At 45.5% G+C, this 23,385-nt stretch overlaps 1 protein-coding gene across 17 annotated transcripts in view; it reads left to right on the forward strand.

Annotated features, from left to right (window-relative positions):
* Positions 1–22,654, forward strand: part of TENM4 (teneurin transmembrane protein 4) — a 1,639,674-nt gene extending 1,617,020 nt beyond the window's left edge. For all 17 annotated transcript variants that reach the window (XM_072032862.1, XM_072032864.1, XM_072032863.1 and 14 more), the window contains 3 exons: positions 1,162–2,776; positions 7,296–7,438; positions 15,905–22,654. In XM_072032862.1, the coding sequence (XP_071888963.1) occupies positions 1,162–2,776; positions 7,296–7,438; positions 15,905–16,663 (2,517 nt within the window). In that variant the 3' untranslated portion in view covers positions 16,664–22,654. The remainder of the gene's footprint in view (positions 1–1,161; positions 2,777–7,295; positions 7,439–15,904) is intronic.
* Positions 22,655–23,385: the final 731 nt, after the last annotated feature.

Consider the following 23,385-nt stretch of genomic DNA (forward strand, 5'->3'; position numbering starts at 1 on the left):
TGCATTACTTCACAGCAGCTGATTACTGATCCTTATAATCCAATACTCCTCTTCAAGCGGATTCTGCTTGCACTAAGATGCATATAGAAACTTTGGTGCCACACCACCCAAAGAGCAGTTGAAAATACCATGGAAAGTTCCCCTGGGGGCAGTATTCTTTCCCAGTCACACTGAGAGCATGTCTTAATGCTGTAGAGCTCTGGCATTTGATTTTTAAGCACAACATTCCTTTGCTGATCTAGCTGTAATATAAAATATCTGCAGATAAAGTCAAAGGAGTGAACAGTAGGCATTTCTACTAGGATTTTCCATGTGAAAACAACCCATATAGTATAACATCCTCCCTTCTCTGAGTAGCCTATTCTTGTTTCATAGGAAATACACATAATGAAAAGCACAAGGCACAAATCCAGCCAGACTGTTGTAAACACTTTGCAGTGGTTTCTATAGTCTTCATTGTGTAAGTTGGCATGGGACTTAATTTCTTCTGGGTATTACCATTTGTTGTTACACTACTCAGTGTCCCGTAGATCCCCTTCTTGCATACCTGGGGCTGATATTCATAAGTTTTATATAGAGCCTATCCCTACAATAGCTTAAGGAAATTGCAGTAACATGGCTTTGAAAAAGCAAAAAGTATTGAGTTGCACCTTGTATTATACAATCTGTGTGATTGTCAGTTACATGCAAAAAAACACTGACAACGAATACGCACGTGGGCAGAAGTTTCTAAGGCAGTAACAGACGACACATAGACACACCGAGTTAATTGGGCATTGAACAGCTTCAGGAAGGTGTTTTTTCAAGCATTTCTTTGGTCTTTCTATCAGCTTTATTTAGTTAGTTTGTAGAAGCTATTGACAAGGAGAGTTTGGGAAGAGACAGCTACACGGTATCGATCCGAACAACTGAGCATTCTAAACTTAGACCTTCACTGCACTAACTGCTTCTTCCTTTGACTTGCTCCTACTTGGGGATGCTTGATGGGCCATGCAGCTGCATGCTACCACTACTTCATCCTGTGGGTGCAGACTTATCTCACTTGCCCTATTTTTATTATTTTTTTTTTGAATGGAGAATTTTGCAGGTTTTTTTTAGAGTTAAGAATGATTTTGCCTGAAAACAAGGATTAAAACTTATTCTTTTCTCTTCCCCACCTAGTCCATGGTGCTGCTCCTTCACAGCCAGAGGCAGTACATCTTCGAGTTTGATAAGAATGACCGGTTGTCGTCTGTGACCATGCCCAATGTTGCCCGGCAGACTTTAGAAACCATCCGTTCCATCGGCTACTACAGGAACATCTACCGACCCCCAGAAGGCAACGCCTCAGTAATTCAGGATTTCACAGAGGATGAGCAGCTGCTCCACACTTTGTACTTGGGGACAGGGAGACGTGTCATCTACAAGTATGGAAAGTTGTCCAAGTTGGCGGAGATGCTCTACGACACCACAAAGATCAGTTTCACCTATGATGAAACTGCTGGCATGCTGAAGACGATAAACTTGCAGAATGAAGGGTTCACGTGTACGATCAGGTACAGACAGATAGGGCCCCTCATTGACCGGCAGATTTTCCGCTTCACTGAGGAAGGCATGGTGAATGCACGCTTTGACTATAATTATGACAACAGCTTTCGGGTGACCAGCATGCAAGCAGTCATCAACGAGACACCTTTACCCATCGATCTCTACAGGTACGATGACGTATCAGGCAAAACTGAGCAATTTGGTAAATTCGGAGTCATTTACTATGACATCAACCAGATTATCACCACCGCTGTCATGACTCACACCAAACATTTCGATGCCTATGGCAGGATGAAGGAGGTCCAGTACGAGATATTTCGGTCGCTCATGTACTGGATGACCGTGCAGTACGACAACATGGGGAGAGTTGTAAAGAAAGAGTTGAAGGTTGGCCCTTATGCAAACACCACCAGGTACTCCTATGAGTATGATGCCGATGGCCAGCTGCAGACAGTGTCTATCAACGACAAACCACTCTGGCGTTACAGCTATGACCTAAATGGAAACCTCCATTTGCTGAGTCCGGGGAATAGCGCCCGCCTTACCCCACTCAGGTACGACCTCAGGGATAGGATTACTAGACTGGGGGATGTGCAGTACAAAATGGACGAGGATGGCTTCCTGAAGCAAAGAGGCAATGATATTTTTGAATACAATTCAGCTGGCCTGCTCATCAAAGCCTACAACAAAGCTAGTGGGTGGAGCGTGAAATACCGCTACGATGGCCTAGGAAGGAGAGTTTCTAGCAAAACCAGCCATGGCCACCACTTGCAGTTCTTCTACGCAGACCTGACCAACCCAACCAAGGTCACCCATCTGTACAACCACTCGAGCTCCGAGATCACGTCCCTCTATTATGACCTCCAAGGCCACCTCTTTGCAATGGAGCTCAGCAGCGGCGATGAATTCTACATAGCCTGCGATAACATCGGCACTCCTCTGGCTGTCTTCAGTGGGACTGGCTTAATGATTAAACAGATATTATACACAGCATATGGGGAGATCTATATGGACACCAATCCCAACTTCCAGATCATCATCGGCTACCACGGAGGACTGTACGACCCCCTCACAAAGCTTATCCACATGGGACGGAGAGACTACGATGTGCTAGCAGGTCGATGGACGAGTCCGGACCATGATATGTGGAAGCACCTGAGCAGCAATAACATAATGCCTTTCAACCTGTATATGTTCAAAAACAACAACCCCATTAGCAACTCTCAGGATATCAAATGTTATATGACAGGTAAGACATTTAAATTGATTAATATATTCACAAACTGGTGTCTAGCTTGCCATCAGTGAGTAGGATCCTCTCAATATCCTTGTCACAATGGGGTTTTCCAGTGTTCAGCACAATGGACACAAGCTTTTCTTTGCCAGTTGACCCCTATGTCGGAGCGTGGTCGTGGGCATGTTTAATTCATTAGCATAGACTGAGATTCTAATTCCCAAACTTGCTTCCTTTTCACTTTCTTGGTATTTAAACTCTTTATGTTGCTTCCAGCTGTTTGTTTCCTCGGATATCCCAAGTTTAGCTACCAATTAACGTCCTAATATCCTTTCTCTTTGTGGTGGGGCAGCTCTGTTTACACAGTTTTGCCCAGAGATTTATTTGCAACTAAACAAATGACATGCAGATTTGTTTTAGCAGAATGGCAGCAGCAACTTAAACCTTTTATCATTGTCAGCCATTTCAGAGCACACAACAGTAACGATGTAGTTCAGAGTTAATCTGCCCAACAGAATTAACAGTTTCTATTAAATGTCAATAAAAAGCCAGTGCTTTAGACTTAAAGGCCAGGTTTTAAGGCATATGTCCCCCACAGCTTGACATAACCTCCGAACTGCTTCCCCAAAGACTTCATAAAATGGCGTTAACATGATCTCTATGTATGTTTTTTATACAGAAAATCATTCTGGAGGTTAAATGTCCATCCTACACTCATGCTTCGTGCAACACTGGCAGTAACATTTTAGAGTACTGTTCTGTTGGGATTTTTTTCCATATAATTATCATTGCAAAACCAGGCGACAGTCACAAATCAAATGTGCATACTTCTTGAGGAGATACCAATAATTTTAAAACCTGCTGCGTCTATCACAACTTTCCCATATACAACAATATTTGCATTCCCCTAAATTATGAGAGTGGCTTAATAGCAAAAAAAAAAAATGTTATGAAATAAAAATCCCATATTGTTTCATTCAGCTTGTTTTTTCAGCCATTAAGGTTCATGCTTTCAAATTCTCCTGCAATAATCATAAGCATTAGGTTGTATTTTGTTTAGATGAAAAGCTGTTTTGTCCAGAGCTGGGAAGATGATGCCATGAGGAAAGTAAACTATGCCAAAAGATGCAGGCTAAGACTCTGTGTGTTGGCCTGACTCTGATAATTAAAGCTGGCAGGGAATATTTTGAGATAACTTTTCCTATCAGAAAATGCTCATTTGTCAAAAGGGAATTTGTTTGTGGGAGAGTGTTGAGCTTGAGAGATTTCTCAGCAGAGATGTTGCAAACAGCTCTCAAAATCATCTAAATGACAAATTCCAAAATAATGTGAAAGAAAAAAAAAATCCTTTTTCAGTTTCAACCTTTTCAAATTAATTATAAACTAGTTATAGAAGACTGGAAAAGAGAAATTAACAAGTCAAAATCAAAACGAAACATCTTAACACCAAATTGTAGTCTTGAAGTAGTCTAGTATTTGAACAGTCACTTCATGACATATTAACAGATTTTTATTTTTCTGCTCAAGTTCAGACAGGACAGAATTTCAAATGCTGTCTTGGATCAAGCAAACCGTTTCCCACCCAGCTTTGATGATAACGTCAAGACGCCCAAATCCAATACTTTCATGTTTTATATGCACCAAATAACTTTTTCCATCATCTTAAAAATTCAATTTCTAGTCTTAAAAGAATGCAGAGCCCAAGTTCGTGTTTTAAGTTTCTGCCTTCCCACTTGCACCCTGTGCATGGCAGAAACACATCACGATATGGGATGAGTGTCGTGATACTTGGCTGCTGCTCTGCCATTCCTTTCTGCTGAAGCTTTCAGGGTGGGTGATGAGAGTGTCCTTGTCATCACAACCACATCTGCCCAGATTTTGGCACAGGGAACCACTCCGTCCCTCCCTCCCTACCCCAGCACCTGCTGTTCTTAAGGGGAGCTCAGCTTCTAGGACACAGGCGAGCAGCATTTTGGTCTCGAAATATCAGGTTTCTGAGCTCGTGGGTACAAATTGGAGGCAGGCGGAGGGGAGAGCAGGAGGAGCAGGTATTTATGTTTTGAGAGGCCCATTGTTAAACATGAGTATTTTAGCGATTGTACACTTCATGGCACAGAGCTCTGCTGCCAGCTTCAGCAATCCTGATGGATTGAACTGACATTTCCATTACATGTGTCTGCATTAAGCACTCTTTTTCTTTGCCCTCAAATGAATTTACTGTGAAATGTGTTGGCAGGGTTACTGTAGCTGAAAAAAAACTCTGTGATGTGGAATGTACTTTTCTGTCAAAAAAGTTGTCACTGCCTCTTGGCAAATTAATATTTTCCCCTCTGTTTTCTCAGCTCCACACCTTCCTCCTGTGGTGGGTTTTGGGGTGTGGGTTTTCTGTTGTTGTTGTGCTGGGTATTCCAACACCTCTTCCCAAAAAGAACAAGCTCCTGTTTGCAAATGTTTTGAAAGTCAGTTTCCTGAGCAGTACCAAAAAAAACCCTGTCATGAATCTCTCCAGACATGGTACATATTTTTCTGCTGTTCAGCATCCCTGCTCTGTCTCCTTTCTAACATTTGTGAAGTGCTCGGAAAATGATTCCTGCACCGATGCCGACCTTCACAGTTTTCCTTTGTTCTCCTGACCACCTGGTCCACAATATGGACATCAAAGGTCCTCGCTTCACATGAGAGGGGTTTGGAAGCAGGCTGGCTTAGCGCTAAGCAAAGAGATAATCAAACGAGAATGAGAACCGATTAATTTCCTCCCCTCCCCCCCAACCTCTCTGTTTCAAAGACACTCCAAAAACAATCTGTACGTTGAGTGAACAGAAGTGTTTTTATTACAGAAACCCTCCTCCTTCCACATGGATTATTGCAAGGGCTTTTTGGACATCTGCCCAATCTCAACATTTTGGCCTGCAAGAAAACAAGCATCAGATAGTGTGTTTGTTTGGCTTCTGGTCCTCCAGTCATCTGGAAGTGCCTTTCTTGCCATTTGCATCTGTAATTTCTCTTCTGACCAGCTCTTCAGAACATTCATTCAGGCCCATAGGGGACAAAGAAAAAAATATTCAAATCCGCACATTTGATTCTTTGAATTGATCCTGTTTTCAGACTGTTTCAGCAGTGTTTATTCAGCTTAGCGAAATGAAAAACAAGCCCTTTGCACATCCAGCTTGAAACAGAGCAATCACCAACACCACCCCAGTTACACGCAAAACACGCAAGACCCCTGGGAGCTGATATTAGTTAAACTTTACCTCCATATCTTCCTTCTTCTTGCAATTGCTGTGTGTGTGCCAAATGCACACCATATTGCTCGGGGACTGGAGCAGGTGTGTCCTTCTCTAGAGTCCAGCAAAGGCAAACAAGGTGAGATCATCAAATGCTCCAAAGTTAAAGTGGGGAAGCGATGCTGATCCCAAGCAGATCTAGGAGTTAGCCAGCCACGTCGTTATTTCCTCCAGCAGGAGAACATCTAGCTGCTATGCCTAATAGCTCTGCAATTTGCAAATTAGGGAAGATGTTGTAGTCTTCTGTCAAAGGAATACAAGAATGTTCCCCCAGTCTAATCCTCAACATCCCAAATGCCTTGGTTTTCCATCATGTCCCCTTTAGTGCCAACAATCCCTCTTTTGCATAAGACAATGGTTTATGGCTTGTAGCCAGCAGTGTTCTCACCATCCAAGGACTTCTTCTAAGGGGTTTATGAAAAGTGCCTGAGCAAAGTGATTTTGTATCCCTGTAGGTAGCCTGGCAGGCTGGCTGCTGTGTTATGGGACAGAAAAGAATCCGGCAGTGTGGATGTGGCATTACAGTCTGAGAACAGTCTGTGTCCCCTTTTATTTAGCCCTTTCAAATAACCTTGTCAGGTAGCTTGTGTGGTAGCTGATTTCACGTCACTGTAAAAGATGCCATGACTTTACACTGGTGTAATGCTCAAACTACGTGTTCTTAAAAATGACAAGGGAGTGAAGTGGAAACGCCTTGCAAAAAGCAAAGAGCCTCTTCCTTGAGCATCTGCACCAAAACTGCTGTTCATCCTGGATGTCCTGGTATTCTGGCTCACTGCAAAGCTTTGAGAGGCCTCAGGAAGAGAAGTATTGTGGCTGAGATATTCAGAGCTGACTGCAGAGCTGGAAAACACTTCCAGTTAAGCTGCAGCATCTCAATTTCTCTTAGTGCATCTTTGTTCCTGTGCTTTTCCTCTGTCACTTTAGAGCAGTGTCTCGTGGCTGCTGATGTAGAACAGCCATGGAGTTGGCTTTAATTTGAGCCATTTGGTCACTGCCAAAGTTTTAAAGCTGGGAAAGTGGAGATTTGGACTGTGCTTGGAGGTGGAAAGTCATTGACTTGCCCAGCCTTGGCACGCAGTTCTTTCAAGGGCCATTAAGATTTGCTCTCTTCACATAGAGTACAGAGCAATCGTTGTGGCCAGACTGCTAAAGTGCCAGGCACTGTAGGGTCCTCATCTGTGCCATTTGCCTAGGCAACCCTGCTTGAGAGACCAGATAATCTGATTTCTGCTTCTCTTCCTTTCCAGATGTCAACAGTTGGCTCCTCACCTTTGGGTTCCAGCTACACAACGTCATCCCCGGCTACCCCAAGCCAGACATGGACGCCATGGAGCCATCCTATGAGCTTATCCACACGCAGATGAAAACCCAAGAATGGGACAACAGCAAGGTGATCCATGCAACTACATGCTGCATTTCATATCCTGATCAGCAAAGTATCCACTTGGGGTCTTTGTAAATAACCATCAGCGTGTTCTTCCAGATGTGCTGGGAGGTTAAGAGGGAGTTGACCCAAAGCAGCTTGTCTCTCCCCATTACAGTAATGAAATCTCACCGAATAATCAAGTCGTAAAATCTTTACTGCCCCTGTGTTTATTCCTGTGATACTTTCTGGTAGTCACTCAGTGAGCATTACTGATGGAGCATTACTATTTTTTCGTCAAACAAGAGAGAACTACCACATACTGCAGACAAAGGTCCTGGCCTTTGCACCAAGGATTCTTGGAAGCAAATGAAAGAAAACCTTGATACAGCATCATTTTCTACAGATTTTTTATATATTTTTTTTTTAATTTATTCAGTCTGGTTTAAAATACCTTTTTTTTTTTTTAAAAAAAAAAAAAAAAAGTCACAGCACTTCCCTAGGAAATTGTTCTGCATTACAGTGGGTTTCTCCAGAAAGAAGTTTTAGCTGATAGTTAACTTTCATTTTACCTGAGGGGTTTTAATCCCAAACCACTGTGTCCTGCTTTTAAAAACAGGCCTGCATCACAAGCCACTTTGGCAGATGCTAGCACAAAATGCAATGATAAAATTGGCAAGAAAAAGCTTTTACAGCCCAATCATTTCTCCGTCTCTTCCTGTTGGGAATTATTCAGCTGAAAGGTGGAGGCAGCACTGTTAAAGGTTAGCACACTGGGTCGGGGTCTGAGAGCCTTGGGTTACTCCCAGCCCTACTGCTTATCAGCTGTACGACCTTGAAAACAGTCATTTCCCTCTCAGGATACTCTTTCCTCTCCTAGCCTGATTTTATTCTGGGGTTGTTTTATCTCTCCAGTCTGAATTCTCTTTAGGATATAGATTCCTGCTTGCTGTTGTTGTATATTCAAATACTGCGAGAGCTGTGAGGCACCAATTTGTTTGGGGAGATCAGGATGTGCTCTTAACACTTCTGCTAATAAAATGATAATGGTAGCAAGTGGAACTGATCCCAGCTGCCTTCCTAGGCTCTTTATCTAAGCCTTTACTGAAATCCCACTGTCCTGCGGTGGATTCTTGAGGTCCTGTACACAAATTATTAACCCAGCAGGTAAAATACAGTGTCACATTTCCCCAGCCCCAAGGTATCACTCAGAGGTATGAACAAGGTACTGTGAATTAATTACATAGTCGTGTGTCAGCCCTGCCTCGGTACTCAGCCTCACAGTTGCAGGGAAGACAAGCTAAAATGTACCAGCTTCGACTTCAACAAGAGAGATTTAAATTAAGACATATCACTTTATAATAGAAGCAGACGGAAAGAACGATGCCTTTTGCTACCATGGCTGCGCTGATGCTTGAAAACCATTACGCCACAGTAACTCGGTTGTGTTTTGGAGCTCAGACACTTCTCTTTTGTTTCTCTCTTCCTCGGATTAAACAATGAAATGCTACCAGAGATGATTTCTGTAATGAGAAATAGCCTCGGGATTCTTCCCCCGCTTTGATGTGACAGTCTCTCCAGGCAAAGCCGTACAGGAGGAGGCAAACAGGGAAGGCTCGCTCAGAGACCGCACAAAGATTGTCTTTAAATTATTACGTACAGTAGATGATAACACTCAGATGTTAATAATAATAATAATAATATTATTATATCATTTCAGTATTTTTATTATGGTTATTGAATAGCCAAATAATTTAATTGGCAGCTTGAGATGAAGTCTGACACTTGTTTATACGGGAGCTGGAAATAAAACCAAGGAGCCGTCCCTTCCAGCCACCCATTTTAGGTGAATCTGCCTGAATGAGCAATAAAAAGGAAGTCTCCTTGTCCCCTTCAGGTTTGTAAACCAAGAAGCTGCAGCGAGGTCTGTGCAGGGACCTGCCTGGTAAATAAGGGCTTTATGCAGCTGTGGTGTTTCCAGATGAGTCACTTTACAATCACAACGTTGAAAGCGGAATTTAACCATTGCAGGTTGTTTCATTTTCTTCCCCTGTGTTATGACAGCAACAAAACAGGAGCATTTTTATTTTAGTCTACAGTTGCAGGATCATGCTGTGATAGCAAGTGGCTCTCAAATACTGTAGAGCAGGGTTCCCTTCCTTTCTGTCACAGACAGCATAATGTAGACATGTATTTGCATAAACTAAATTCATTCTCATTTTATACCTGAACATACGATCCATTTTCTCCTAAACCTATCCATGCGTTGAACGCTGATTTTTCACGTGCAGTTCTGTTTGTTCCCAGCCCTTCCAGCCACACACACACACTCCCAGACAGGATTCAGCCCTCTGTCGTACCAGTTCTCCCCGTATCTGTTGACGAAGCACGTGGAATAAAATGCAAAGTTTTGAAAGCCTCCCAAAACAAATGACAAAATTAAACAAAGTTAAATGGAAGTTCGGGAAATATTTTTGTTTAATGAGATTGATCGAACTGTGGAATGCCTTTCCAGAGCACGTGGAAGAAACTGCAGATCTTTTATCATTTAAAAGCAGCCTGGACAAGGCACCAGACAATGCCCATTCTGTTTGAAATCCGGGGATATTCACTGCATGATGTGCCACAGCTTTCTCATCTCTGCCTCTTCCGATCCCTGGTTTCTCTGGGTCACACAGCCCCTTGTAATAGACCAAAGGAAATTTGAATTACTCCACTGGCTCCGCTGATCAAAGCCATGGCCCAGCAGATTGAGTCAGCTCTTTTATCGGAGAGGAATGAATAACAGGAGCATAGCAGCAAAGCAACTAACTCCTTTGGCTGCATCGTATCTCTTCGGAGTGCATAACCAGAGGGGCCTGGCATCTCCTTCCAAAACATTGTCGGGACTTGCCTTGCAGGGCTGGAAGATGGGAGAGATAATTCTGGCTGTGGGCATCCACCAGCTCCGAAACAGCCAGCATGTCATAAACTTTGCACTAACCCCCTGCAGCTCTGGAGTGACATTTAAAATCCAATACTCTGTTGTGTGGCACTTTTCCCCCCCTTCTCCCCTGTGTCCATGAGCCTGTCACTAAATTGTTTGTTGAACAAGTTCAGTGTTATTGGCCACCAGGGGACTCTGGGTGACCTCTGGCATATTGTGGAGCTGCTGCACCTGAATGCAATTTCTCCTTTTTTCCCTTTTTCCCCCCTTTCCCTTTTGTCTTATTGAACTGTCAGGTAATTGCCAGAGCCAGAAGAGCTCTATTTGCAGGAAGGGATGTTTTGGAATCAGTGCTTCTAACATTAGCTACATCATATCATTAACTACGCTTCTGTCCCTCCCATAAGAAAATGTCCCAAGGACATTCCTCCCCTTCTGAGGGATTGCTCTTGACAATGCTCATCACTCAGCAAGAGCATCCTCACTTTGGGGGTGCTTCGTCCTGAGCATGGGCCATCACGCTCTCCATGTATTCAGCTATGTTTTGTGAACCTTTTGGCTAGTTTTTACTTCATCTGATGTTGGGGAAGAGCTGAAGTCTCCAAGGCACTAAGCTCCTGAGGCGTTATGAAAAAAGAAGAGCAGGAAAAGGAGGCAAATCCTTTTATTTCCCCACAGATGGAAATCTGCGTGATGAGCTCAACCTAGCTATCCCCCCAGAGCTGTGTGCATGAGTGGGATGGAGGAGAGACCTGTCCTCCAAACCCAAGAGTTAGCAATGTGGGGTGTCCCCCCAGCCACCCTCCACCAGGTGTCCTAGCTCTTGGGCAGACCTTGGGAGCTACATCCTGAGGGGTTCACCATGAGAGAGGGCATCCATAGCAGGGAGTTAACGGTGGAGAATTTTGAAGGCAAGGAAGGGGTAGCTTGGGCCAAGTATTTTGGAAGTGGCTTTCCACGTTGTAACCCATATGGTAGTTGGAGAAACACCTATCTGTGTATAGCGGCAGGGGATGGAGAGAAACTTGGAAACGTACTCACGTATTTCACATCTTGGATCCTTGATGGGAAATTAAAGCTTGCAGTCTCACACTGGAAGGCGGTATTTAAAAACAACAGATGATAGTATCTGGCGATGGTATTTCGAATCCTCGAGAGGTGCAGGCAAAATGCAAGAGGCTATTCAGAGAGCTCTGTAATGTGCCGTTCTCTCGAGCTCTGTGCAGCAGGAAAGAAATGATGAAGGTCGTTCTCTTCTCTCCAATGGGTTGTTACTAGATAAAGTGAAATGTCACCTAAGGACATCTGATTAAAAGAGTCTGTGAGGAAAAACAAACCCAGCCTATTTGTCACTCACATCTAAGAACAAATATTGAAATAAAACAACTATGAATTCCCCTCTTTCTGCCTTAATGCTGGTTTTATGGATACCTTCCTTTACAGTTGCTAAAAGCAGTGGCATTTTTTAGAGAATACTATACACCACTGCAGCCTTGGATGAAAATTTTGTTTCTCTTCCTTACCAGTTCATTAAAATGAGTTCTAAGATGAAACAGAAATGGTAATTGCAAAGTCAGGGATACACTGCCTCTTTGAACTGTGCGCAATATGTTTGCCTCCCCCCTGTATATTCACAGCAGAGCATACAAAGCTAGCTGTGCCCTGGTTTGCCTGAATTTGGTGTGTTTTTTTTTCTACTGTTGGATGGGTTTGTTTTTCTTTTATAAAAAAAATGCTGTTCCCAAATATCATTTTGTTTTATCAAAGAAATGCACTCAAAAAGTCATTTCAAAGTGATTGCGGGCTCGTTTTCAAGATAACAGAGTTATTTGCAGATAACAGAGTTTAGTTATTATAATAGTTAAGAGATGTTCAGTATTACAGCTTCTACTACAAAACAAAAGATGGGGAGATGTTATGATAAAAAAAAAGGCCTTTATCTAGAAGGCCTGTAACCAATCCCCAGTGAAAGACCTTTTGGGTGTGATTTTTTTCTAGATGGAGACACCTAAATTTAGGCCCCTGCCTGTGAACTTGGTGTCCAGCAGGGCACAAATCACCCAGAGCTTTTGTTTCTCACTGCTCCACAAAGAAGCTGCAGGCACTCTGCAGCATCTCAGATCACAGGAGACATCAGTGTATGGGTTTATGGGCAACTGAATCAGTCCTGAAGCCAACACTGAAGTGTGAGAAGCAGGTACACAGAAGGCTGGGACATCCGCAGATTGACAAGTACTACCCAGTTACTTTGCCAGCAAAGGTGGATCCAGCCCCCAGCCTCACAAAACTTCCACCTACAGTGGGCATACAGCTAGAGGTGAAGAAGGTCCCATTTCTGTGGCTTTGATCCATCATTTCACCTCTGTCTTAGCCACCAGGAGCAGTGCCAGTAACAGCCCTACTGTTGCCCATGCAACAAGAGAAATGCTTTCCCTGTACAGAGGAGGAGATGTGTCCTGGGTAGAGGCTGAGAGAACCAACAAGCCAGTTGGCCTCACGTCCTGTCTGAGTGTCCTGAGGCAAAAAGTGACAGTGCCATTGCTGTTAGCTCATGTGTAAGCCATTAAACCGCCAAGTCATGCCAGTAGAGGGTGGGTGCTGCTTATTTTCCTTCTATATGAAATCCAGATGAGCAGTGGAGCTGTGGAAATTGTATGACTTCATATAATGTCATGAAGGCAGCATTGTTATTAGATAAAGGAAAGGTCATGTATTCTGTTATTGGGTCATAAATTGTAAAAAAGACTTTAAAATTTTGGTTTACCTTTTGTAGTGGACAATTGCTGATCTAAAATCAAATTTATTGGGAATTTGACCATGAAGTTGAAAATCAAAAAATTTGACCTCAGGCCAGAGGGTCCCAGCTTGACAGAGCTTGTGGAGCTTGATGAAGGTAGATCGTGTCAGAGCTGTTGCCTGTTGTACCTATCACAGCATGTGCCAAACAGGTTACCGTCCTTCCTGAATTAATGGCAAACTCAAGGACATCACCCAGTAAATGTCACTGTACAGCTGTTGTCAGCAGAAGACTCCCAACCAACATTTTAGAGTAATAACAGAATCACAGAATCATAGAGGTTGGAAGAGACCTTCAAAATCATCTGATCCAACCATCCCCCTACCACCAATGTCACCACCAAGCCCTGTCCCCAAGCACCACGTCCAACCTCTCCTTGAACACCCCCAGGGACGGGGACTCCCCCACCTCCCTGGGCAACCCGTCCCAAGGCCTGACCGCTCTTGCTGAGCAGAAATGGCTCCTCATTGCCAACCTGAACCTCCACCGGTGCTACTTGAGGCCATTCAGAGACAGCAGTTGGAGGGGTCTGAAGCCAAACCAGGAGCTGAAAATAAATTTATTTAATTTTAATTAATTAAAATTAACCAGTGTGGATGGTCCAGTGCAAGACCTCACTGCCGAGGCTTCTCTCATTTAGCAGCATAAACACAATATTACAGACTATGTCCTTCTGGCCCAAACCATGCCTGGTGCTGTCCAACTTACCCAAGGTGATATTGAGTAGCTGCTACGATTAATTAATTCTAGGGATCCCTGACCACTTAACTTCTGGTGAATATAGCAATGCATATATAGAGAAGGGCGACAGATAAATGACCACAGGACGCAGAAATGTGGTGCAGAAGACCTGATTTACATTCCTGAGTGAAGGATCTTGCACTAAATGATGATTCAGTGCAAGTAATGAGAAGGAACTTTTCCCGTTGCTTGTAAAAGTTACTGAGCAAGATGGAAGAGCAATGTGGCAGGCTTGGATCGTGGGGAAGGACCACCTGGAGTCAGCCCATAGGAGATGCACCTGAGAGGAATACATCCTCATTTAAACACCTCTTAAGATGAAATACCTAGCGAAGGGTGTGCGATGTGCACTTATGCAGAACTGTAAGTGTTTCGTGGAGTCTAGAAGCCTAATTGCTCCCTGTCCATCATCGGTGACATCTTCATTAATTACGTCCATCTTTTCCATAATTAGAGCCCTTGTTCAGCTGGTGGGGGAGCTATCAGACTGTTAATTAGATCGCTCTTTGGGCTGTATGTGAGATCCCCCACAGGCAGCATGGGGAGAACCAGAAAGAGCTCCTATGGCTGCTCCAGCAACTATGCTAGCAACCAAAAGGGGGAGGGAAGGGGGCTTCTGCAGCTTTCTTGGCACTTTGAATAAAAGTAAGGCTTGGGTCTTAGGTATTTCGATGTTGATTAAACCCAACACTCGCCCTTAAACTTGTGTACCTCTGTTCTTTTATAGTTTTCTACTCTATAGAGCAAAAACTGCTCATAACCACTGAGCAAGTTACAGTGCAGGATGCTTTATTTTGTTTCTCTAATGGTTTGAAACCCTTCCTTGGGAACGGCTACCAGGGAAGCGAGGGTTCATCTCCCTTCCCTCACCATAAGTCGTAGTAAAGAGGTCAATGCTGAAATGTCTGCATTGTCTGAAATGTCTTCCTACAGCCGGGGAAGGATGTGAGCCTGTAGCTTGTGGACTGTTTAAGGCAATCTCCTTCATGGATGTTAAATTTCCTCAAAATAATTGGAGTGCAGCAAACTTTTCTTTGTAGCCTATTTTTAATCCTGGATGTCATTACTTTATTGAACTCAGCCGTTGGCAGTGCCAGGAGAGTTTTGTCGTAGCATCCTCTTGCTTTTGTGAAATTTGAGCAAATAATTGTTCATGAGCAAGGGTTTGTAAGAAGATTGCGCTGCCATGAATTGATGAGAGCATTTCCAAAGACATTTTGCAGTAATGATGAGCTGCTGACTCGCTGTGTGCTTGCTCCATTATACGCTAACAGCAAAAGTGACTTTGTATTGTACCTGACTACAAATGATCCAGGCTGTTGTCTCTCTGCAGTTTTTCTTCAATATAAGCTAAAACTCGAACATCAGGTATGGCAGGCCCTAGCTCAGGGAGCCTGGCACGTTGTAGAGGGTCTGCAGGAAATAGGATTTGGATTTAGGGCCCTCCTTGAGTTTTGAACAGCCTGCTTTGGCCAGGCTGAAATGGGATGTAGAGGGGCTGTGGCCACTTCGAGGGTCGTACCTGCGATGCAGGCCTTTTGAAAATGGCCCAAAGAGTTGCAAGGCGAAGTTAAAATAGAGGGAATTGTTACAGATATTTTCATACTTTGTCACAGAAACCTCAAAGCATTTTATAAAGCATAATGGCCACCGAATTCTCTGTGAGTGATTTCTTATTTTCAGATAAAGATTGCTGCAGCACAAAATAATAGCTCAGCCAGGTGGGAGAGCCCAAACGAGACCCCCACGCTACTAAAGCAAAAACTCCTTTTCTCCCTATGCCTCTTTCTATCTGTAAGTGTAAATACACTTCCATTTATTGAAACAATGAGTATTAGGGGGAATAACCTGGCACATGTCACTTCCACTACAAAGAATTAAAAATCTGAAGAAAGTTGATGAGGAAAAAAAAAAAAAAATGGAGCTCCTCATTAGATGTTCAACTGGTCTCCAGCATGGAAAATAATACCTTTGGGTCATCAGGCTTCTCTTTCTAACATATCTTTTTCTTTTTTCTCTCTGTTCGCAGTCAATTTTGGGGGTCCAATGTGAAGTGCAGAAGCAGCTGAAGGCCTTTGTCACCCTTGAGCGCTTTGAACGGATCTACAGCTCCAGCATCGCCGGGTGCCGGCACGTCAAGAAGAACAAGAACTTTGCCTCCGGAGGCTCCATCTTCGGCAAAGGCGTCAAGTTTGCCATGAAGGACGGGCGTGTGGCCACCGACATTATCAGTGTGGCCAACGAGGATGGGCGGAGGATCGCAGCCATCCTGAACAACGCCCATTACCTGGAGAACTTGCACTTCACCATCGACGGGGTGGACACGCACTACTTCATCAAGCAAGGGCCGTCGGAGGGCGACCTGTCCATCTTGGGCCTCAGCGGCGGGCGGAGGACCCTGGAGAACGGCGTGAACGTCACGGTGTCCCAGATCAACACAGTGCTGGGTGGAAGGACTAGACGTTACACGGACATCCAGCTCCAGTACGGCGCGCTGTGCCTGAACACTCGCTACGGGACCACCTTGGACGAGGAGAAGGCCCGCGTCCTGGAGCTGGCCCGCCAGCGCGCCGTCGCCCAAGCTTGGGCCCGAGAACAGCAGAGACTGCGGGATGGGGAGGAGGGTATTCGCTCGTGGACAGAAGGGGAGAAGCAACAAGTGCTAAACACAGGCCGGGTACAGGGCTACGACGGCTATTTTGTGATCTCAGTGGAGCAGTACCCAGAACTCTCAGACAGCGCCAACAACATCCACTTCATGAGACAGAGCGAGATGGGCAGAAGGTGACAGAGAGGGTCCATACGGTGACTTCTTGCCAAAGACAGCTACTCTTTTGTGGCCACTTACCTGACTGTGTTGTACTCAATCCTTTTTCTAAACTGAACAAGGTGGGGGGGAGGAAAATAGAAAGAGAAGGAATAATATGGTTGCACTGTAACTCATGCAACATCCTTTTTTTCCCCTTTAATTTGGCCTTCACACGTTTTTTGCAATGAACAGAAGGTATATTTTGCCGTAGTGTGATCACAGTGACATTTACTGTCTCTTGTCCTTTTTTTTTTTCCCCTTTGTGAGGAATTTGAAGTGGGGAGTCGTCAACGTACGTCCGTAGGTGTGAAGTGCGAAATGGGTGTCTGTGCTAACTTGTGTCATCCTAACCCTTTCTGGTTTGGGGCAGGGACAGATAGCCTTCCACCCAAAAAATGGGGAGCCCACGGCGTGCTGGAGAGCTCTTCCTGGGAAGAAAGGAAAAGGAAGACGACACTGATTCCTTAACGCCGAAAGCGACCGACCGTCCGAATCATGTGCCTCAAAAGAGACCTTACAAGTAGTTTTCACGTTTCACTTGGGACTTAAAGTGTTTTTTGGGGGCTCCTGCTGAGCAGAAGTAGATTATAGAGGCAAAGGAGCTGATTATATTAACTTGCAAGATGATTCTCTTCCTTCCTGAACTGGAATAAAAAAAGAAAAAAAATCAGTCTTTTTTCATTATGAGAGTAGATACTTTTTGTTTTTGTGTGTGTGCGCAAATCCTGGTTTTAGTTAAAACCTAGCAAAAGCCAAGAAAGGGACTCCTGCTCTATTGAGAAAAGCTAAAATAAATTCTCTCTCTCATACGTAGAGCTGTTCTATAGGTGGATTTAATGCACCCATGTTGTACATTTGCTAATGGCATAACTTCATTAAATGTATAGTGTTTCAGTACACGAGGCTACGTGTTTAACAGTCCACTGTGCTGTATCTGATAAAACCAGTTAATTTTTAGGAAGCTGATTTGAATTTAAAAGTAGTTATAGTATCCCAGTGACATACCACTGAAAATTAGAGCAAGCCAAACCCTGCTTTTCCTGATTCTGGAGCTTGTATTTATTGGCTGGGAAACGCAGTTTTGAGTAGCATGCTGGCAAGTCATTTATGACTATGGCAGATAAATGTCTCTAGGGGACTTTGGCAGCAGGGATTTTAAAATGTTTAATAAGTAGCAACAGCTTGTGCGTGGTGGGACAAGAAGGAGAATATTGGAATCAACCCTCTCACTGTTTCTTACACGAGCTTGAATTTAACGGAGAGCCCAGTTGACTGTTAGCAGTGAAGAAAGGGAAGCTTGGCTAGAAATGCCCACTACAGAGGGGACCAAGTGCTTTAATAAGAAACTGCTGACAGAGTTACATGGCATGCTAATGTAATTTGTATTCACATAACCTCTGTGCTCTGGAAGTGTCCTTGAAATTCAAGGGAACAAGGAGATGAGATGAGCATCCTCTTCCCTGACTGAAGCAGCCCCGTGGTAGCAAGGGGCCGTTCCTGCAGGCTGAGGCATCACCCCGCTGGCCAGCCCTGGTCCCAAACAGGCATCTCACACTGACACGTGCACATATCCTGACTCTAAGAGCTCTCACCATGTCTCTCTGAGAACATCTCAGTCCTGATTTTTTTTTTTTCCCCCCCATCCGCTTCACTTTATGCTGCCTGGTTCTGCAGAGAGATAACCCGAGATGTGCAAATCCATGCCAAGGCTGTTTCTTCACTCAGTGCCCTACCTGCAATGCACCCCTGAGCCAGCCCACCACCACTGGCATCCTCCAACACATCCCGATATTCCTCTGCAGGCTCCAGCCCCCAAAACAAGGCATGTTGGGCACATGCTCCTCGAGCAGCAAAGTTTTGGCAGCCCCGGTGCTATCGCGGTTTCCCCGTAGATGCCGGCTGCCAGCTCTGCCTGCCTTGCCTCTCTGTTCCCGGGTGCTTGCCTGGAGGGAGGTATGGGATGGAAATTCCCCCAGCAGACTGCTCCTCCTTCAGTTCCCAATCCTTCGGGCTGCACGGCCGTAATTTCGGCAGCTGCAGAGCCCCAGGGCTGACCCATCTTGGGGCCACCCACCGGTACAGCCCTGAATTCCTGGTGGTCCCTCCTGCTTGCAGCAAGGATGGCGTTGCTGCTGCTGTAACCAGCACTGTGTTCCCCACCACCCCTTGCAGCATGCAACCTTTAGAGCTTTGGCAGGCGTGAATCGCAGGCAGCTGGGCTGGAAAGGGCATCGGGCTCCGGCAGAGCCAGCTGGGAGGAGCTGCAGAGCCTGGGCCAGCTCAAGTCCTTGGCAAAGGAGCGGTGGTTTTGGGCAGCCGCCTGCCAGGGATGGTGGAAAGGCCGTGGCATCACTGCCTGTGTCACTGGTATCCAACTCTTGGCAAGCCTCGGTTGTCCTGAGGATGCTCTGGTGGGGACTGGGGCAGTGTTAGCCAAGCCAGCAGCTGCCACCTACTTGGAGGAGGCAGCATCACCTTTCCAGGGCTCCCCAGTTCCCCCTCACTGGGGTACACCACGAACAGATTCCCCCCTACCAGCTCCTCAACCAGGTGGACCAAAAAAAGATAAATAAAATATGGGAAGCTGGGAGGAAAGGCGTAAACACATGTTGAAGACCTGTGGCATGGAGAGAGCTCGGCGTGCATCCCATCATCCAGGTAGCTCCGGCGAGAAGCGACGCTTCCATCCCCATCCCCATCCGCGTGTTGCAGGAGGAGCAGAGCAAGAGCAAGCCACGCAGCCACGGAAAGAGACTCGAGCGTGAAACATTCCTGCTGGAACCCTGCCAGCCTGAGACGGCACCTCTACAGCCTTACAGACCCTTCAGGTTATTACACGCTGGTGACTTGGAGGAGCTCTCCCAGTTTTCAAGAGTCTCACGGTCCCTGGAACCGGGAGCCGTCCTGCTCCGCACCATGGGGTGCACCTCTCTGCATCCTCCAGCACCCGTAGGGTGCGACTGCCCACCAGCAACATGAAGGTCTTCTCCTGGACCTGCGCCCTGTGCAGAAACTGTGGACAGTATCTCAAAAATAAAAGGAAAAAAAATATATATGTAAGGGTATATACATATATATCTGTGATGCTCGTTTCCTTATCGAAGCCTTTAACCAAAAAAAAAAGGGACGGCCATCCGGTGATGGATACAAACCTGCCTGAAGATGTCTGCTATGTTTTCTGGACATGGTTCTGGGCACCCTGCTCCTAGTGGCCCTGTTTGAGCAGGGAGGTTGGACCAGATGACCTCCAGAGGTCCCCTCCAACCTCAACCCTCCTGTGATTCTGTGATTCTGTTCCTGAAACTTCAGCCTCTGTGAAAGCTTCACCCCTTCCACTTGATTTGGGTGGTGAAACTGGAAACAAACATTTTCAGCCTTGAACCCCTGCATTTCCCTGTCCGTTAATGGAAAGTCCTTTTTCTAGGGGACCCTGTTGTGTTTTCCCATGGAATTTAAGGGATGAGGCTGATGGCACAAAGAGGGCTGAGCCATGCCCTGCCAAGCAAGGGGCTGCTCTCAGCTGTTCCCCAAGCATTTCCACTCAACTCCTGGCCCCGTAGCCATTTCCCAGCACTTGTGCAACCCTGATTGTCTCCCTGCAGGACCACATGGTGGCTCCCCAACCCTTCATGCTTTGCCTGTGGGCAGCGGGACAGCAGTTCCTCATTTCTGGAAGGCTGGGAGGTCCTGGGCACCACTCCCACCACGCTAACCCCGTTTATCCCACCTCTGGATGTGCTTCTGGAAGCCAGTCAAGTGTGTGATCATGGCTGTGGAGAGTGTCACAGTGGCCTCAGGCACATTCATGGCTCAACTTCGAGATCTTCTGGATTCCCCAAAGCGCATCCCTTCAAAATGCAAAGGATTGGATTAAATTCCCTTGAACTCCTGGGCTTGTCTCCAGCTGGAAGGGTTGGGTGAAGGGTTAGGACCAAGCTCAGTTTGGAGGAGAAACTCCAGCATCCCTGACCGCTGGATCCCAGTGTGAGCTGTGGGTGAGGAGACAGCTTCAGCCCTCCATAAATGCTGCTGGGACCAAAACATCCTTCATTTGAAGAAACCCAGACACAAGCTGGTGCCATGGGGGCTCCGCATCTCAGGATCATCCCGCGTGCTCAGCCTGAGTGAAGAGGACCAAAACTAATTTGGCATCACGAGAAATGCCCCAGTGTTTGTTACCTCCGAGCTCTTCATTATTTTTTTTTTTATCCCTTTCTGCTGAAAATTGGAGCTCGGAAAAATCATTGAGCGGCAGTGACCGGAGGGAACCACGCAGCTCATCATATCTGTGTCGGCACGGCTATTGATCAGAGCCACGACGAATCGGAACGATACCAGGCGAGAGCTGATGAGACAAAGGTTGTTCAGAGCCCGGTGCTTGGTTCGGGTCTGAAAACCACGGATGATTGGGAGCCGGCTCCGAGCCCCCATCTGGCTGCACGTTAGGAGCAGTGAGGGATTTCTGTAATATATCTGTAGTTGCTTTATTGAGCGTAGGGAACCGGGTGAGATTCTGCTCAGTCTATTATACGGAGAGTGTAACCAGAATAAATCAAAATTGTTTAAAAAAAAATATCCACACAAAAAAAAAAAAATCTAATAAAGTACTTTTTCAGCTGTGACTTGTAAGTGTCACCATGATAGATGGCAGCGCAATCCATTATGCAAAGACAAGGCTCTTAACATGAAATTTTAGAATTCAATTTTACGATTTACAGGGAGGGCCCCCCTCATATTTACAGCGCAGCAGTCTGTTTCGATTCAATCTCTGCGTAATTGAAACCAGGGCCACGGATCTCGGTTACTCACTCAGCCGCTTTTCGAACGGGGAGGAGAAAGAAGCGCCCGTGATGTTAATAACGGAGCTAAAAAGATCGTTTTGCTTGTTAAATCCGATTTGTTTTACCCACCCGTGCCGGCGGCGAAGGGCCGTGTGTCAGTGCTGCCGGGCTGGGGTTTGCTGGGCTGAACCTGGTGTCCTCCGTCCCACAGCGTCCCCATCCCATGCCGGATGCTTTCGAGCATCTCTTTTTCTTACAATCCCTCTTTTTATTACTATCACTAAATATGTAGATATGTGAATCCCCCGGTTACACCGAAGAATTTCCCTGAGTTTTATAACAAGTAAAAGATTTTTTTTTTAATTTTTTTTCCTCATCCCTGCAGTACAGTTAAATAAAATTTCTTGCTACTGTCGAGCAAATTTCCAGCAGCCCCCGCAGGGACAGGAAGCCTCGTGGTGCTCCTGGGCATCGCGTGTCCTGGGGGCCGCTTCCCGCGGTGTTTTTCCACGCTGTGCTACCCGAAATGACCCACCAAAGGGAAACCTTCTGTGTCTCTTGCCTGCTTTCCTTTAATTAACGTAAAACTTTGTGTTCCTGACAAAGTCGTACATGGCTCAACTGTTAACTCCCACGCTGAGGGTCAATGCTTTCTGGGCAGGGGAGCATTGAAAACCGCGAGTGAAAATTAACTAAAATATATATATATACACACACATATATATTTTTTTTTCTTTCCTCAGAGCTGAAAACGGTTCAAGCAAACAATAGAACTTTCCAAAAAACCTACGACTTTTGGGCAGTTCATGGATGTTGTTGAAATAACCAATCAAAGAATCACACTTTTCTATCTTAAAAAAAAATAATAATGTTTATTTTGTGTGAGGACTTCTAATGCAGCTGCACCTGAGCAGAGGACTTTGTATTAAAGCTGCATCTACAAGCCTGGCACTGGAGACTCTTGTCATTACCCTGTGTAATAATTTTCCTGAAGTCTGGAACTAATTTTTTGAGAAATTTTTTTTCTCGACACTTTGTGTTTCTAATACTGTATTCTTGACTGTGTAAATACAACCAGGCTGTAAATAAGTGCAGATGTAGATACCTTCTAGAAAAAACAAAAAACGAACAGACAGAAGTGACCGTGTGTAGCCTTCGGTGACAAATAAAAGAATATTTTGTGTTTAAATAGCTTTTATTATTATTATTAATGAAAATGTTGGATTTCTTCGTCTCATCTGCTTGCTCCTGACATGGGGGTTGGAGCTGGAAAGCCAGCCCCAAGGAGATGGACCTGGCACAGGCTGCCCAGAGAGGGGCTGGGGGCTCCTCCTTGGGGATCTCCAGCAGCCGCCTGGACGTGGGGCTGGGCCCCCTGCTCGGGGTGGCCCTGCTGGAGCAGGGCTGGCACCACAGGGACCCGCAGCTTCCCGACACCACCAGCCACTCGGGGTCCTGTGAATTTGCACCCTCGGGAGCATCCCCACCTGTGCAGGACCACAGCTGCCCTCGGGACTTTGCAGCTCCATGGGTTAAACCCTGGGATTTGGGGGCATCCTTGTAGCACTGGGGGAAGCCCCCATCCTGGCAGAAAGCTCTGCTCTCCATTCAGAAACCAAACCCATGAAGACCTCTAAAATGTTCTGCTATGAATAATTTTCTTCCCATGGTAGAGATTATTTCTTCTCCCTGTTGATCAGGTGTTGCAGGTACCAGCATCAGACATTTCCATTTCAGCAGGACCAGGGAGGGTTACAGGTGATCTCCTGTCTCACACACTATTAATTCACAACATTTGTTGGGTCAAACTTGCAGAAAACCATTGCACAGCTCACAGAGCCTCTACTTCCTACCACCTCTAGACCACGCACCAGCATGTCGCATCTGATAACAGAGTATTTCAGTCTGGGGGAAGCTGTG

This window comes from Anas platyrhynchos, chromosome 1 (genome assembly GCF_047663525.1).
Source record: "Anas platyrhynchos isolate ZD024472 breed Pekin duck chromosome 1, IASCAAS_PekinDuck_T2T, whole genome shotgun sequence".
Lineage (NCBI taxonomy): Eukaryota > Metazoa > Chordata > Aves > Anseriformes > Anatidae > Anas > Anas platyrhynchos.